We start from the raw sequence: 18,411 nt of genomic DNA, 5'->3' as shown, positions 1-18,411 counted from the left end.
TTCATAACTCAGAATAAAAGAAACAAACAGCAGTGAGGAATAAACATGCCGTCTAGTAAATTCGATAAAAAATAATAGTTACCATGAAATGAGCATTTATAATGTGCGTAGCACTAGTCAAATACTTGACATGTAATGCCATTTAATCTCATAAAATCCTATACAGTGTCCTCGTTGTATGGATAAGGAAACTACTAAAGCTTAGAGAAGTTAAACAACCTAACCCAGGAGGTAGTGGAGACAGAATTTAAAATTAGGTCGGATTCCAAGCCATGTTCTTAATCGCTCAGTACTATGTTGTCTCAATTAAACTCCCCATGTACCCTATCACTGTCACTTTAAACAGTTTCACCTTAGGAGAGGAACAGCATGCATAGACTCCTTTTCAGAAGAGTCATTTTGAATACCCACCTTGATTACAGAAAGTTTCCTGGCATTTCCTCACCTAAATATTTCTGACATACTCAGGGAGAACAAATTAATAGTGTTATTTAATGGCATGCACAAAACAGGAACACAATATATATTTGTTGCTGAGTGAAGTTACTCAAAAATGTATTAAATACGATTAATAAAAGAGAGGTTGGAACTTTTATAATGTTTTCTAAAATGGTGTTTTCTTTCCTAAACATATGTAATATCTAAAATTAAGTTACAGAGTAATGACCATCAGTAGTCTTGGAATAATTTCCGGATTTTAAAAATTAATACTGGGGCGCCTGGGTGGCGCAGTCAGTTAAGCATCCGACTTCAGCCAGGTCACGATCTCGCGGTCCGTGAGTTCGAGCCCCGCGTCAGGCTCTGGGCTGATGGCTCGGAGCCTGGAGCCTGTTTCCAATTCTGTGTCTCTCTCTCTCTCTGCCCCTCCCCCGTTCATGCTCTGTCTCTCTCTATCCCAAAAATAAATAAAAACGTTGAAAAAAAAAATTAATACTGAAGATAAAATTGTATTATTTCAAATTGTTAATGACTCCTCTCATTAATATAAATAAATAGGAAAACACATATATGCCCCTTATTTCTAAGAAGGACCAAAACTCAGGAGAAAAGAAATTGAGATGGCTCAGTCCCTTTGTCTCCTTTGGGATATGCCTGCCTCATGAGAACATGCACTCTTATCTGCTCTGCATGGGGCTTGTAACTGCCAAGTTTTGCCAACAAATGGGTAAGAAAATATAGCTATTTCAGATATGAATTTAGCAAATCCTTCGTGGCACAGACCTAAGCTACATTATCCAATATCAACTGTATTGGTATTACGGTATAAGTACTAAGCTGTATTTATGTAAACACAAAGCTGTAAAAATGTAAATAGTTCATCTGTCTGACTCCAGATCTCTCATTTGGTTCTAAACTTGAGTATTCTTCCTTTAAAGTCAATAATTCAAAAAGTAAAGGTCAGGGCAGCTGGGTGGCTCGGTTGATTAAGCGTCTGACTTTTGATTTCAGTTCTGGTCATGACCTTGCTGTTCGTGGGATAGAGCCACACATTGTGCTCTGCGCTGATAGCGTGGAGCCTGCTTGGGATTCTCAGTATCCCTCTCTCTGCCCCTCCCCACTCACATTCACACTCTCAAAAGTAAAAAAATAAAAGTAAAGCAAGATAAAATAAAAAGTAAAGGTCAGTTGTAAGGGATAAAAAAAGAAAAACAACATTCAATTTAGGTGCTTTTCAAATATAAATAATTCAAAAACAAGGGAAGTTTCTAAAAGAAGACCTAGTTTATAAAATTATATTTTAAAAGACAAAATGAAGTGGGCCCCTGGGGTGGCTCAGGTGGTTGAGCATCCAACTTCATCTCAGGTCATGATCATACAGTTCAAGAGTTCAAGGCGCACATCAGGCTTTCTCTGCTGTCAGCGCGGAGCCCACTTCGGATCCTCTGTCCCCTTCTCTCTCTGGCCCTCCCTTGCTCACTCTCTCAAAAATAAACAAACATTAAAAAAAATAATAAAATAAAACCCACAATGACTTCTGATAACATATGCCATGGTAATTAACAATGGCAGTTAATTTTTAGATGACTAAAATGTCATTCGTTTTTGAATAGTTTAAACCAAGTATTTTCTCAATAAGCTTTTGTTCTTACGACTAAAACAGTTAATTATTTTTAAGAATGCTGGATAAACGTTATTCAGTTATTCTCAGACTCCGCCAGAATCTTTCAGATGGAGAGAATCCGTGAGAGGGAGGACAGCAGCAGCCTCCTTGCAGGACTGTGATAAAGACCACAGGAGGCAGCTGACGACCTCAGCGTGAGCCCTGGCCCAGAAAAAAGGACTCAACACATGTCATTTCTCAACGTGTGTCTCTTAAAGTCAAAAATCACATACTGAAATAACACTACTGACCACGTTTTAAAAATGATTCTGTAGATAGATGAATGCCCATGTGTAACAACAATATGGTTTATTTACAATTTAGCACGAATCAAGCAAAGTCTCAAAAATTGATAGTATGATTCATTTTTATTTATTTTTTAATTTTTTCTATATATATTTATTTTTGAGAGACAGAGTGAGACAAAGTGAGAGTGGGGGAGGGGCAGAGAGAGAGAGGGAGACACACGATTGGAAACAGGCTCCAGGCTCTGAGCTGTCAGCCCAGAGCCCGACACGGGGCTCGAACTCACGGACCGTGAGATCATGACCTGAGCTGAAGTCGGATGCCCAACCAACTGAGCCACCCAGGTGCTCCAGTATGATTCATTTTTAGCAATCATGGTAGGAATTCTAGAGCCCTACTGAGCTCTTTTATCAAACCTACTTCTTAGCAATAGAGAATGTTCGTGTATAAATGGTTGAACGTGAAATAAATATGGCTATATATTTCAAAACTTAATGGATGGGATGTCTTATCTAAAGACAATTGTAGTTTGTTAATAATAATCCAACAAACACTGTTTATATATTTTTTAAATTGGTCACAATGTTCCAGAAATAACTTCCAATCTTTTCATTAGTTAAAAGCTGACTGACCTTTATGATATTTAAATCACTCACTGTTTTAGAGACATAAGGCAATGCATATCTATGTGCTTTTACTCAGGCAATTAAAAATTTTTGACTTGACATAGGTCAATGGAACAGAATAGAACACTCAGAAATGGACCCACAACTATATGGCCAACTAATCTTTGACAAAGCAGGAAAGAATATCCAATGGAAAAAAAGAGGCTCTTCAACAAATCTGGGAAAACTGGATAGCAACATGCAGAAGAATGAAACTGGACCACTTTCTTACATAATACACAAAAATAAATACAAAATGGATGAAAGACCTAAATGTGAGACAAGAAACCATCAAAATCCTAGAGGAGAACACAGGCAACAACCTCACTGGCCTCAGCCTTAGCAACTTTACTAGACACATTGCCAGAGGCAAGGGAAACAAAAGCAAACATGAACTATTGGGACCTCATCAAGATAAAAAGCTTCTGGACAGTAAAGGAAATAATCAACAACTATAAAAAACAGCTGTGGAATGGGAGAAGTTATCAGTAAATGGAATATCTGGTAAAGGGTTACTATCCAAAATACAAAGGAACTTAGTAAACTCAACACCAAAAAAAAAAAAAAAAAAAAAAAAAAAAAATCTGTGAAGAAATGGGCAGAAGACACGAATAGACACTTTTCCAAAGAAGACATCCAGTTGGCTAACAGACATGAAAAGATGCTCAACATCACTCATCATCAGGGAAATACAAATCAACACTATGATGAGATACCACCTCACACCTATCAGAATGGCTCAAATTAACAACACACAAAATAACAGATGTTGGCGAGGATGTGGAGAAAGGGAAACCCTCTTGCACTGCTGGTGGGACTGCAAACTGGTACAGCCATTCCGGAAAACGGTATGGAGGTTCATCAAAAATGTTAAAAATAGAACTACTCTATGATCCAGCAATTGCACTACTAGGTATTTACCCGAAGGACACAAAAATACAGATTCAAAGGGGTACATGTACCCCGGTGTTTACAGCAGCACTATCAATAATAGCCAAACTATGGAAAGAGCCCAAATGTCCATCGACTGATGAATGGATAAAGATGTGGTATGTATAATGGAATATTACTCAGCCATCAAAACAAATGAAATGTTGCCATTTGCAATGATGTGGATAGATGCAGAATGTATTATACTGAGCAAAATAAGTCAGAGAAAGACAAATATCATGATTTCACTCATATGTGGAATTTAAGACACAAAACAGATGCACATATGGGAAGCGGTTAAAAAAAAAAAAAGATTGAGAGAGAGAGAGCAAGAAACAAACCATAAGAGACTATTAACTATAAAGAACTGAGGGCTGATGAAGGGAAGTAGGTGAGGGATGGGCTAGATGCGGGATGGGCATTAAGTAGGGCACTTAATTGGAACGAGCACTGTTGGAATGAGCACTGGGTTGGAATGAGCACTGGGTGTTTGTTGTATGTAAGTGATGAACCACTGAATTCTACTCCTGAAACCAATATTGCACTATATGTTAACTAAAATTTAAATAAAAATTTGAAGAAATTTTAAATTAAAAATAAAAACAACTTGAAAGAAATGACAAACATAGGACACAAGAGAACTAAATCAAACAGTCTAAGCAATACAGCATCTCAAGTCTACTTTAAAAAAAAGACAAAACACAAATATTTATATGATTCTTCCAGTCTAAGCCTCATGTGGGCTGGCTGTAGAAGCCTAACTGATGAAATACATCGGATACATATGTAGAATATTACTTATTAATTTATGTTAATATCCGAGAATAACAACTGTCCTAACTATCCTCCACATTATCATCACTTTGTAAATGTGTGTAAGTCTGAGAGGAGGAAATAACCTCAAACTATTCAGTGGGCAATAGTACAGGACACTGAGGTAAAACAAAAATAAAAAGATTAAAAAAAAAAGAAACAAACAACTTCCCAGAACTGATTCCAATAAAAATTAATGACTGTCACCTCACCAGGGCTTGAAAAAATGGCTTGTCCATAATCAGTTCTTTCCCTCGTTTTCAAAACAGCTATTTTAAACCTTTCCCCACTTCTCGTGTTCCTATTCTACCATCTCCGCCCTGCATCATTCTCAGCCTCTTATTTCATAGATTAAAAAAATGAACATCCTCTAAATGTATTAATGTTTGCACCCTCTCTTCTATTCTACCCAACCTGATGGGTGACATGTGAACTGATCTCACTATGTTCCTCCTTGTACTCCTGCCCTTCTGCGTTACCAGCCCGGCAAAACCTTAATCCCAATAAACAATGTACCTGTCTGCCTCCTCTACTTTTACTTAGACACCTGCTACTGAGTACCTGCAAGAGAAAAATCACACACCCACAAGGATAAGATCCAGTACAAATTTATCATCTCCAACTGTTACTGGACCCTCAATATCCTTCAATTCTTTTACTATCCCTTTCAACTATCTCTCTCATTTTCCTTCATTATTATTCCAAACCATCACACTTTCCTTAAGCCCAACTCAACTTACTCCAAGGCTCTTAACTGGCCACATCTTCTGTTGATGACTACAAGAAATCAAGGTCATCAAGCAAGATCTTATTCAACTTCCCACCTCCTTAACTACAATCATATTCACACCCAACAAGATGTGCTCTCCTCTAGGATGAAATAAGTATTTTTCTCTTGCTGAAGACTCACCTGTGGGGGGGGGGGGGGCCCCCGCCTATAATTTGACTCCATGCTCTCCTCCCTCAATCAATTTCATTCTTGGAATTTTCCAAATTTCCTCCTCTGCTGGTTTCTCGCCTTCTCTTTACGAACCTGGATTTCCTCCATCTTTACAAACAAAGCAAAACACTGGAAACATCCAGAAAAAACCCACCCTTTTGTAGCCAAGTTGACGTCCATCTATCTCTTTTGTTCTCTCTTTTTTCAAATTTCTATAAGCCCGGTATATTATTTACTGTCTCTTCATCTTCCATTCACTCCTCAACTCGCTGTTTTCTGGTTCCACCATTCTAGTAAATTACTACTCTCTCTTTTCTTATATTTACCTTTTGAACTCCATAATCACCCCCTCCTGATCCCTTTTGTGCTGACCAGCTCCTATTCTGTATTCTTTATGGGTTCCCCTCCTTTCATTAGACATTCGTACTCTCCATGATTCATCCTTAGCCTATTGCTCTTCTCACTTGGCATTATAAGCCATGAGCAATCTCTATCCCCTTCCAGGGTTTCAACTACCCCATCTGTGCCAGAGTCCAAAAAGCACATATCCAGCCAAATCCCCTACCTGAGCTTCTAATTGCCTACTGAATACATCCACATGGGAAGCTTGCAAATACTTCAGACTCAATGATCCAAACTGAATCTATCTTTTTAATCCTTCTTTCTCAACTGCTGGGAAAAACATTCACCCAGTTTCCCAAATTAGGAAGCTAGGAGAGAGCTTGCCTTGGTTCCTTCTACTCTGATTCTATTGCTTAAAATACTTCATTGGCTCTCCATGCCTCCAGGAAAAAGTATTAGCTCCTAATACAACATATAAACCCATCATGACAAGCCTCCTATCAATCTTGACAGTCTTATTTTGGCTCTTCCTCACATAAAATCAGTTTCTTCAACTCCTTATAGATGCTGGCACATATTAGAATGTTTGTTGCCTTTCATCTTAACTCATACTTTAGCCTCTTACACTAATTACTTTCTTTGTTAATTTAGCCCAGTTAATTCCAATTGCGCTAATGCTTATCTTTTAATGCCTCATGAATCACATCACATTCTTGAAGGAGACTTCCTTCCCCAGATCCCCACATACTTAAAGACAACTTTCTTTTCAGGGGTGCCCTTCAGTGCTAAAAGAGCTAAAGGTAACAGCAGCATTTGGCAGCGGAGAGTGGTGGGGCATCTAGAAGCCCTATGGAACCACCTGACCTTTTCAACCATGTACCTGTATACCTTCGATAAAAATTTAAAAATTATTTTAAATAACCCCACCAAGATTGCTCCATGTAATCAACTTGACAAAATACATTTAAAAATTAACTCTAATTTAGAGTCTCTAGAGCCTACATCTATCCTCTTTCAAAATCTCTTACAGAAAACCTGCCAAACAACAAAGCAAACTGAGATGATTGTGTAAAGTATACAAAACACTTGGGCAATTAATTACACCATTTGGTGCAATAAACCATCAATTCAAAAAAACCATGGAAATAACAAGTAGTAATTTACAACCTATCCCCCTTCCAACACTCAACCCAACCATTATAAGAACATTTTACAGAATGCTCTGTCTTCCTTTTATCTATTAGAACTAAACGGAGTTCACTCTGACCAGGCCTCAGATCAAGTTGCATGGCTTGAAAGCAAATTGAAAGGAAGGTATGAAAACATCAAGCTTCTTAAAATCTCATTCTATTATTTTCTTCCTACCTGTAATTTATTAGAACCTTGAAATTTCTGCAGTGCCACCCAGTCCTGGAAGGCCTGGGCTTGGCAACCTGGACCTACCCTGTTAAACACTGGCAGCATCATGTACAGCTTCTCCTCTTGTTCCTTCTGAGTCATGTGCCGGGGAGGGTGGCACAGCTCAGTGAAGAGTCGGCGGAGGTGCATCAGTCCTAAGGCATTGTCTTGGGGGCTGCACTCCTCCTGCCTCGGTCGCCCCATGATCCTCTTCACCATGTTCATCTTGGCTGGTGGGTGATAAACTCTTCTAATTCTGTGGGAAGAAGTTCATACACAAAGTGTCATCATCTTGACCAGGTCAAGAGCTTAGAAAAGGCCAGAAAAAACACAAAATTCTATTTGAAAGGTCTCTTCTACTTCTTTAAATAGAAAAGGTAGAGAGGCAAAGGTAATTTTGATAAATCTCCCTGACAAATTATGAATCATGGCACCCAATATTCCTACTGGCTTTGACACAATTTGTACAAAATGTAAAATATTAATTGAACAAGTATCAAATGTTTCCAATTAAACAGTCATTATGAAGCACAACAAATAAAGGGATCACATATCTCACTACTAATATGATGTTTAATAGCTGAGCATATGTAAAAGAATGAAGACTAGAAACTTCACCCTCACCTCAAACATCAAAACAACAATGAAACCCACCCCTCAAAACATGAAGCTTTTTATTGATTTTTAAGTTTATTTATTTATTTTTGAGAGAGAGGGTGGGGGGGCAATAGCCCAAGTAAGCTCTGCACTGTCAGCGCGGAGCCTGACGCGGGGCTCAAACCAACCAGTAGTGAGATTATGACCTGAGCTGAAACCAAGAGCCGGATGCTTAATTGACTGAATCACCCAGGGACCCCTGAAACCTTCTACTTTTAATTATTTAATTTTTTTTTCTATATGAAGGATTACAGTTTGGGTACCTGTTTGAAGAGTCTACTTTGTTACAGTCTGAAAACATGTAGATTAAAACAAATGATATCCCAATATATTTTACAAATCATAAGACGACAGTAAATTTTTTCATATAACTGAAGACCACTTTTTCAAACCGTACTTTGAAACCCTTTTGCAGGTCATGTTAATTCATTTAGTGGATCGTAATAAGCATTAAAAAATGAAACAGAAGAACACATATAGTATGGTTGATTATTATTCCGTGAAACTTATTTTAGGTAATTCATGCATACTAAATCACAACATAAAATGTATCCCTGGCTAGAGCTGCAGTTAAAAAATAAATAAAACAACCACTGGGTTAGAATATGTAATAGAATCAATAACACTAAGCATTCAGGAAGAACTATCAGCCCTTTTCAACTACCATGAACTGCGCCAGCAATTAGCCAATTTCAGACACAAAAACAGGGCATCTTACAAAAGAAACCAGGAAAGTTGGGAGGACACTATGAATATACAGAACTTAGATAAAAAGCAATTTGCCTTCTAATCTGTAGAAAAGCAGGAATAGCCTGAAGATTAATTTTTAATTTTGCTTCATAACCACATAAGCCAGTAGACCATTTCTTAAGGAATGAAAGATTACTGCAAGGCTAGAGCTTTACTTACTAAACTTCTGTCCACTGATTTTTAAAACTCTAAGAACTGGCATCTTAAACATGCTTGCCCTTGAGAATTTTGAGTGAATTCCATATTGGCCATGGGTACCTGGTTATGCACTCTAGCCGACTGCAACAGGAGGCATGGGGTGACTCATATTAGGTGAGGAGTAGACAGACACTGCCTAGAGAGCTCTGCCGAGGGCTCACCTGTGTTGAGGGGCTGCTGTGCGGAGAGCACTCAGTATATTCTGAGGGGTCCAATCGTGGGGCAGGGTGCTAAGACACACAGGCAAACGGCCAAGAAAACCTCTAAACCACAAAATGAAAAACAAAAGGTAGTTTAGTTCAAAGCTGTTTAACATATTTCACTCTTGGAAAATACATAAGTCCTCCAGTTATAAAGATTTCAACAAATATATTCAAATAGCCTATGTGGTATTTACAGTCCTGGAGAGTCCCAGAACAAAAATAAAATTTGAAGTAAATTATAAAACTTATGGTAATTAGCTAACATTTTAGATTATGCTTATCTCTGCTCTTTTTCCTTAGCCCATATCTAGAATTCAATAATCTGGACAGTCCTGGCGAGGATTTAGGAGATTCACGTTCCCCTAACACTTCAAAAAGTTTCTTTAAGGGGCGACTGGGTGGCGCAGTCGGTTAAGCGTCCGACTTCAGCCAGGTCACGATCTCGCGGTCCGTGAGTTCGAGCCCCGCGTCGGGCTCTGGGCTGATGGCTCAGAGCCTGGAGCCTGTTTCTGATTCTGTGTCTCCCTTTCTCTCTGCCCCTCCCCCGTTCATGCTCTGTCTCTCTCTGTCCCAAAAATAAATAAAACGTTGAGTGACACAATCTTAAAAAAAAAAAAAAAAAAAGTTTCTTTAAGCAAAAGATCCCAGCTTTCCAAGGGATCCATGTCATTTTTTAAAAAGTCACGTAGTACTCTAAATTAGAGCCTCCAAGCACTTTCAGACCATCTCCTTTGCTCTTCATTCTAACTTAAGCAAGTGGATGGAAGAGAGGATTAACTCCACCTTTAAGCAAGGCCCTGAGACAAGAGCAACTTGCTCAAAATCTCACGGTAATAAGGAACTGGATGAGAATCCATGCCTCCCACCTCCCGTTCAAGTACCCTTCCGGCTTACTCATATTCACATGCCTATTTTAAATTATTCAATTCTTGGAAACTGACACTTTAGCATGTTTGTTTATCACCAAGCAGCAGTTACAATGGGAAAGAAATCTTTGATTTTTCTTAAAAGTCTAAAGTAACAAACTTTCATTAAAAAAAAAAAAAACACACACTATCACATAACGACCAACATTAACTAGATGCAATAATGCTATTGTACTGTCTCTATTTAAGATTTATCTGATACAAAAGGATATATATCAATCAGCTAAGTAGGTTTACTGGTATTTCTCACTGAGATAATTGCAGTAATGGAAAAAATTCAGATTCCTCTTTTTTCTCCAAACTTACCAAGAAACACTTAAGCATATTAGATTGCTGGTTCATTGCTTTATTTCCACTCCAATATTCATATTTAAAGTAGTATTCAGACCAAGAACTATCATGTTTACAATACTCCTCAGCAGTGAAAGACTAAAAAGAATAAGCACTTTTCAGTCAAACCTGTACAAACATACCCGTATGAAATAGGTAACTTCAGGTGAACCCCCTTGAATCCTGGGTTTCTCTCATCTGTAAAATCTTTCCTCACAGCCTTTTGGTTATGCATACTAAAAGAACTTCATTTCTATTACGTGCCAAGCACATTAGTTACACTCAACAATTCTTTTTTCTTTCTTTATAGCTTAATCACGAAACATTTAATCCTTTTCATTTACATTTTTAGTTACTTCAGCAAGGAAGGAAAACAGTTCAAGCCGTTACAGTACTAGGTTTTAGAGATTTACACAATGATAAAACATTAACAAAATATTTATTCCTTTGTTAGATGCTCAATAAGAGGCTTATAAAGTAATATAGAAGAGATGCAAAATATAATAATAATAATAATAATAATAATAATAATATACCACAATGATTATTCTGGAGGTAATGTTATTAGAGGTTTTCAAAATATTTGTAAAGATTATTCTTTATAAGAACTTTATAATACAAACCCTATTTTGTTTCACAAGGGAAAAGTGTTTGTACTGCCATCCTGCCAACAGGGGGTTATTTAAATAGCAATGAGATAATTACTGCAATGAGCCCAGACAGTATTTCTTATTCTAATCTCCTATGTTAATGCTTGAAAATTCCAGATACTTTAACCTTCTCCCCACACCCCACCCCCCCCACCAAAAGTCTTTAAGAAGTCTGCCATTATTTAAATTATAGAAGGGTATAAAACAAAGAAATAGCCTACATTTAAAAAAATATATTTGTCAAGTAACTAGCTGCCTCTGAGCAGCTCAGCTAAAAGCTTAAAATAGCTTTTCTAAATAGCCCCTTAATTCCACAAGAGAAAAAACAAATATCTCACATTGCTAAGAGAAATCAAAGAATTCCTAGCAATTTCTCAGCTTTTTGTTCTTAAACTTTCTGTGGAAAAAAAACCCTACTTTTTTTTCTTCACTGTAAAGAGTACAAGCAAAACTTCTTACACTTTTGAAGAGTAAAGGACAAAACTTGGAGAGGTTCCCCATGAACTGGGTCTATAACCCAACAATCTAACATATATGTACACTGAAAAAGATCTATTAAAAAAAAAAAAAGAAGAAAAAGAGAAAAAGACCTACAGATACAGTCCTAAATTAGAATTTAACTTTTCTGCCTGTTGAAGCATTTTTTGCCTTACAAGGACACTTGTTATCAGATTATAGCCTCATCTGTAAGATATTATAAGGTCAGCGACCTCACTTATATGGCAAAATATAATTACTTAAGACCTATTCCCAATATCCCTTCATCCTTCCCAGCCCATCTGTATACTCATCATCCATACACATACTGGACAACTTCTCAAAGCATCTTTTTGCTGTGCTTTTCTCTCTTCATAGGCAAAAGCATATTCCAAAGTCAAAAGCAACTCCCATCCATTTAAGAACATTTCACATATGATTTCCAAGTACAAGCAACCATTTTTGACATCTCCCTGACACCATTCTTGAACCCCTACTTCTAACAGGCTGCACTGCTGTTTTGAGAACTCCAAAGGCAAATTTACTCTAATAGTTAAATGGCAGTTGGAGTATTTGATATGATGAATCCAGTGTAATTAAATTATATTATGGAATAAATAAATAAAATAAATTTTATAGGCTTACCTGAAATCCCCAGCACTCTCTGAAAGTGTATTTTCATGCAAATTGCATTCTGAATTTTGTAAAACACCCACAAAAGTAGATAGCATGATGCTTCTGTAGTTGAAGGTTGCCTAATACCAACACATTTTTGCATTCTACATACCTCCACTTAATTCTAGTACAAGCCATTCAGCTCTGTCATCATTTACCAATATCCTCAGTGGATGGCACAGTGCACTGACCTCAGCAGTGAGATGCATATTAGCAGGTCCCACACCTTCAGGGCCATAACCCTAAACCTACCACCACTAGGAATTTCTCTACTTCTCAAATTTCAAATTGTGAAATCTCACTCTAAGATCCTAATTTTCAAAACCTCTGCCTTTCTCACCCCCTAAACCTGTGGTCTTTACTGAAAATGATACACTGTCAGAAAGTCATTTACATAACAAAAGGAAGAGGAATGTCAGAGAAGGAATAAATAAAGGTAAAATAAAATTTTATTCTTTTTCTTAATTCAAGTATAATTAATATACAGTGTTACATTGGTTTCAAGTATACAATATAGTGATTCAACAATTCCATACATTGCTCACCAAGATTAGTGTACTGTTGGGGTACCTACATGGCTCAGTCAGTTAAGCATCCAACTCTTGATTTTGGCTCAGATCATGATCTCATGGTTTGTGAGCTTGAGCCTCATATTGGGCTCTGCATTGACAGTGTGGAGCCTGCTGAGGATTCTCTCTCCCCGCCCCTCCCCTGCTTGTTCGCACATGTACTCTCTCTCTCTCTTTCTCACAAAATGAATAAACTTAAAACACACATTAAAAAAAAAAAAAAGATTAGTTGTACTCTTGATCCCCATCACCTAAAGTTTTTTTTAATGTTTATTTTTTGCGAGGGAGAGAGAGACAGACAGCAAACGGGGGAGGGGCAGAGAGAGGGTAACAATCCGAAGCAGGCTCAAGGCTCTGAGCTGTCAGCACAGACCCCAGTGTGGGGCTGGAACTCATGAACGGTGAGATCATTACCTGAGCCAAAGTCAGATGCTCAACCAACTGAGCCACCCAGGCACCCCAATCCCCCTCACTTATTTAACCCATCACCCCTACCTCACCTCCAGTAACCATCAGTTTGTTCTCTATAGTTCTCAGTTGAGTTTTTTTTCTTTTTTCTTTGTTTTGCTTCTTAAATTCCACATTATGAGTGAAATCATATGGTATTTATCTTTCTCTGACTTATTTCATTTAGCATTATATCCTCTAGCTTCAACCATGTTGTTGCAAATGGCAACGTTTCACTCTTTTTTAATGGTGGAGTAATATTCCATTGTATATATACACCACACCTCCTTTATCCATTCACTTATGAACAGACACCTGGGTTGCTTCCATATCCTGGCCATTGTAAATAATGCTGCAATAAACAAAGGGGTGCATATATCTTTTCAAATTAGTGTTTTCATTTTCTTTGGGTAAATACTTACTAGTGACATTACTGGATCATATGGCATTTCCAGTTTTAAGTTGTTTGAGGACCCTTCATACTGTTTTCCTTAGGGGCTGCACCAGCTTGCATACAGTGTGCAAGGATTCCCTTTTCTCCACATCCTTGCCAGCACTTGTTATTTCTTGTGTTTTTGATTTTAGCCATTCTGACAGGTATGAGGTGATATCTCATTGTGGTTTTGATTGCATTTCTCTGATGATTAGTGATGTTGAGCATCTTTTCATTTGTCTGCTGGCCATATGTATGTCTTTGTGGAAACATGTCTACTCGTGTCCTGACCATTTTTAATTGTATTATTTGTTTTTTTGGTGTTGAGTTGTGTTAGTTCTTTATTATGTTTTGGGTTTGTTTTTTTAAGCTTATTTATTTTGACAGAGAGTGCAAGTGGGGGAGGGACAGAGAGAGGCAGGGAGAGAGAGTCCCACACAGGCTCCATACTGTCAGTGTGGCGTCTGCTGTGGGGCTCAAACTCACGAAGCATGACATCATGACCTGAGTGGAAACCAAGAGTTGGACGCTTAACTGACTGAGCCACCCAGGCGCCCCTATATATTTTGTATATTATTAACCCCTTACCAGATACAGAATTTGCAAGTATCTTCTCCCATTCAGTTGGTTGTCTTTTTATTAAGTTGATTGTTTCTTTTGCTGTACAAAAACTTTTAATTTTGGTGTAATCTTTGATTATTCTTAATTGATCTAAGAATTGTTTTTAAAATAATAATAGTAATACTGTATTGTGAATTAATGAGATGAATGACAGCAATCTCATAAAGGGACAGGAGGGAGGAATTAGGAATAATGTAGTAAGATACCTGTATTATACCTTAATAATAGTGTTACTTGTAGGCAGATAAAGATTAGTAAAAAATTCATACTCTAAGGCAACCACTAACTTTTTTTAAAATAAAAGTAATTGATATGCCGAGAGAAGATAAAATGAAATCATGTTAAAACTAGAAAAGGCAGAAAAGGATGGGGGAAACAGAACAAATGCAACAAAGAGGAAAATTAAAAGTATGACAGATATTAATCCAACTAGATCAATAATCACTTTAGATCTGAATAGTCTAAATGCACCAATTAAAAGATAAGAGGCTATCACAGGGGATTAAAAAATACATCCCAACTACATGGTGTCTACAAGAAAGTCACTTTTTTGAAAAAATTTTTTTTAACGTTTACTTATTTTTGAGACAGAGAGAGACAGAGCATGAACGGGGGAGGGTCAGAGAGAGAGAGGGAAACACAGAATCTGAAACAGACTCCAGGCTCTGAGCAGTCAGCACAGAGCCCGACGAGGGTTTCGAACTCACGGACTCCGAGCTCATGACCTGAGCCGAAGTCGGACGCCTAACCGACCGAGCCACCCAGGCGCCCCAAGAAAGTCACTTTAAATGTAAATAACAGTAAAGCCTTGGATTGCAAGTAAGTTGTTCTGTGAGCATCCCACAAGATGAGCCAACATTTCTAATAAATTTTAACTTGACAAATGAGCGATGTCTTGCAATACAAGTAGTCCAAGATGCCAAATGTCACATGATCACAACTGAGCCAATGGTTCTTCTCTCTTTCACTGTGGGATTGTGGGTGATATTCTCCCATGCTCAGATGCTTGGTATCAGGCCGTGGTGTCTGGCAGAAATGAGTGATTTTTCAGAACACTGGAAGGTGCCCACAACTGACACTGGTGTATTTTTTGTCACTTCAAAGCACCTATGGACACTCTTTTGCTTTTCCATACAAGAATAAGCTTAGGAATGCTTTGCTTCATTCTAGATCAGGCTACCTGCAGGACACAGACCCTTTCCTCTGCTGCCTTATTGCCAGTTACACTAAATACAGTATATGACAAGAGTTTAATACTATACTGTAGTCAACATCCGTTAGTGATAGTGAAAGTCATCTTACACAATGACCCTCCTTTCTGTTGTCTCCCTCACACCAGCCACCAAGATTTTCAAAGGTAAGTGTGGGTTGATTTTTTTATTTTTCCTTATATTTTGTATTATATTACAGTATTGTAATCATTTTTATATGAGTATTACAGGGTTGTGGAATGAATCATCTGAGTCTCCATTATTTTGTAAGGGGAAATTCACTTTGATATACAAGTGCTTTGGATTACAAGCATATTTCTGGAATGAATTGTGCTCACAAACCAAGGTTTTACTGTAATCAGACACGTTAAAAGTAAAGAGATGGAGAAAGATACACAATGCTAACTTCAGAAGAAAGCTGAAGTAGCTATATTAATTTTAGACAACAGTCTTTAGAACAAGGAAAAATATCAGAGATAAAGAGGGTCATGACAATACTGACAAAAGGGTCAATTCTCCAAGAAGGTAACAATCCTTAACATATATGAGCCTAACCAAGAGTATCAACCAACGTAAGGCAAAAAACTGATAGAATCAGGGGTGCCTGGGTGGCTCAGTCAGTTGAGTGTCCGACTCTTGGTTTCAGCTCAGGTCATGATCTCATGGTTCGTGGGTTTGAGCCCTACATTGGGCTCTGCACTGACAGCATGGAGCCTGCTTTGAATTCTCTGTCTCCCTCTCTCTCTGCCCCTCTTCTGCTCATGCAGTCTGGCTCTCTATCTCAAAAATAAACAAACATTTAAAACTGATAGAATCAAAGGGAGAAAGAGTCTTCAACAGCTCTCCTACAATAATTGACAGATCAGGGATCAGGTGTGCAGGAAATCAATAGAGACAGTTTACTGAACAGTACTATCAATCAATTGGATCCACAGTTGATATTTATAGAACACTCTATCCAACAAGAGAATACACATTCTTCTCAAACTCACATGGGACATACTTCAAGATAAACCACACATTGTGCCATAAATACACTTTAAAAATTTTAGAACAAAGTATGTTCTAAAATTACAATGGAATTAAACAGAAAATCAGTAACATAAGACAGCTAGAAAGGCCAAATATTTAAAATTAAATAATACCCCCTTATTTTATTTTAGAGAGAGAGAGAGCAAATGCAAGGAGGCGAGAGCAAAGGAAGAAAGAGAATCTCAAGCAGGCTTGAAGCTCGGCACGGAGCCAAACACAGGGCTTGATCCTAGGACACTGGGATCATGACCTGAGCTGAAATCAAGAGTTGGACACTCAGCCAACTGAGCCACCCAGGCGCCCCAAATAACACACCTTTAAATAACACATGGAAGAAGTATCAAGAAAAATTTACAAGCATTTTGAACAAAATGAAAATACAACTTGTCAAAATGTATAAAATACAGTGAAAGATGTTTTTCGAGGGACATTTGTAGCACTCAATACATAGATTACAAAAGAAAAAAGAGCTAAAATTCTACCTTAGGAAAGGAGAAAAAGAAGAACAATTTAAACTTCAAGAAATGGAAGGAAATAACAAATTAGGGCAAAAATCAATGAAACTAAAAACAGAAAAACAATATAAGGATAAAAAAGCTGTTTCTTTGAAATAATCTATAAAATTAGTCTAAATCTCATTAACATGTGATTGGTATTCTTGCCTAGAGCATACCTTCCTAAAGCTCCTAAATTATCTCCTGAAAAACAAAGGAGATATCACATCAATTCTGATTTAAAACCTCTGTTGATTTCCTTACTGCCTAAGAATAAATTGAAATACCTTAATCTAAGTCCTTAGACACGCTGGTCTCATGAATACTTCCAGCCTCCTCTCTTACTAAGCTAATTCTCTTGCTGTTAATTCTGCCACACTGAAAGTATCTCCCAGCCTGGTCGGGTTTTTAGTCCTCTGTGTGTTTGTGTGTTACCTGCCAAGGATGTCCCTCCTTCACTTTTCCTAGCAGCCTTAAAACAGCTCTGAGGTCACTTTTCAGAGAAGTTCTTTCTCAACTCTCTAGCCAGAGTGTGTTATGCTACATTTTATCCTACCATAGTACTTCAATGATAGTCTATTGTAGAATATTCATCATTAAAAAGTATAGCATAGTGGTTACACAAATTTTGCAATTAATTGCCTGGGTTCAAATCCTAGCTGCAGGAGCTGTGTAACTTGACTAGGTTGGTTGCTATCTTTGTGCATCAGATTCCTCACATGTAAAAAGACAGTAACTATCAGAACCCACCTCGCAGTGTTTTTGTAATGTACTTCACCAAATGAGTTACCACAAGAAAAGCACTAAAATTAATACCTAGCGCAAGAGCTCAGTGACAGCCATCAAGACTCATTCTACTGCAATATACATATACCAATATTACTATTTACTCCCATTAGTCTGTAATTTCCTCATGGTGGGAACCAAATTTCAGTTAACTTTGTTTTGAGTTCACAGTAGATAATGGGTGATTGAATATTAAGATTAACTTACATATGGTCAGACACCTGGTATGTGAGAATATCAGATTTTATGTCCAGATATTCTGAATGTGCTAGTTTTACTATTCTTCACACAGACGAAAACATATTACACATAAAATTCTTAAGAACTTATAGTGTATGTATCCTAGTTCTCTTCCTATAGAAAATCTTCACCATTCTTAAACATCTCCGGGGTGTGGGGGGGAATCACATCAACAACCACTTACCTTTCAAGTTACCAACTTCCTCAAAGATCATTTCTCCTTACTTACCAATTTCTTTCACTAACCTACAAATTCCCTCAAAGCCATCTGCGCTTC

The 18,411-nt window shown here is 37.6% G+C and overlaps 1 protein-coding gene across 11 annotated transcripts in view; it reads right to left on the bottom strand.

Annotated features, from left to right (window-relative positions):
* WDFY3 (WD repeat and FYVE domain containing 3) overlaps positions 1 to 18,411 on the bottom strand; it is a 247,835-nt gene that overhangs the window by 178,914 nt on the left and 50,510 nt on the right. For 9 of the 11 annotated variants that reach the window (XM_040479279.1, XM_040479258.1, XM_040479306.1 and 6 more), the window contains one exon: positions 7,481 to 7,691. In XM_040479279.1, coding sequence (XP_040335213.1) covers positions 7,481 to 7,660 — 180 coding nt within the window. In that variant the 5' untranslated portion in view covers positions 7,661 to 7,691. Of the gene's footprint in view, positions 1 to 7,480; positions 7,692 to 9,100; positions 9,304 to 18,411 lie in introns of all 11 variants that reach the window. The other 2 variants (XM_040479270.1, XM_040479263.1) reach the window with 1 other exon arrangement.

The sequence above is a fragment of the Herpailurus yagouaroundi genome, unplaced genomic scaffold (genome assembly GCF_014898765.1).
Source record: "Herpailurus yagouaroundi ecotype Mexico unplaced genomic scaffold, PumYag 28, whole genome shotgun sequence".
Taxonomy (NCBI): Eukaryota; Metazoa; Chordata; class Mammalia; order Carnivora; family Felidae; genus Herpailurus; species Herpailurus yagouaroundi.
Note: the sequence above shows the minus strand (reverse complement) of the source record. Positions and strands in the feature narration are given on the sequence as shown.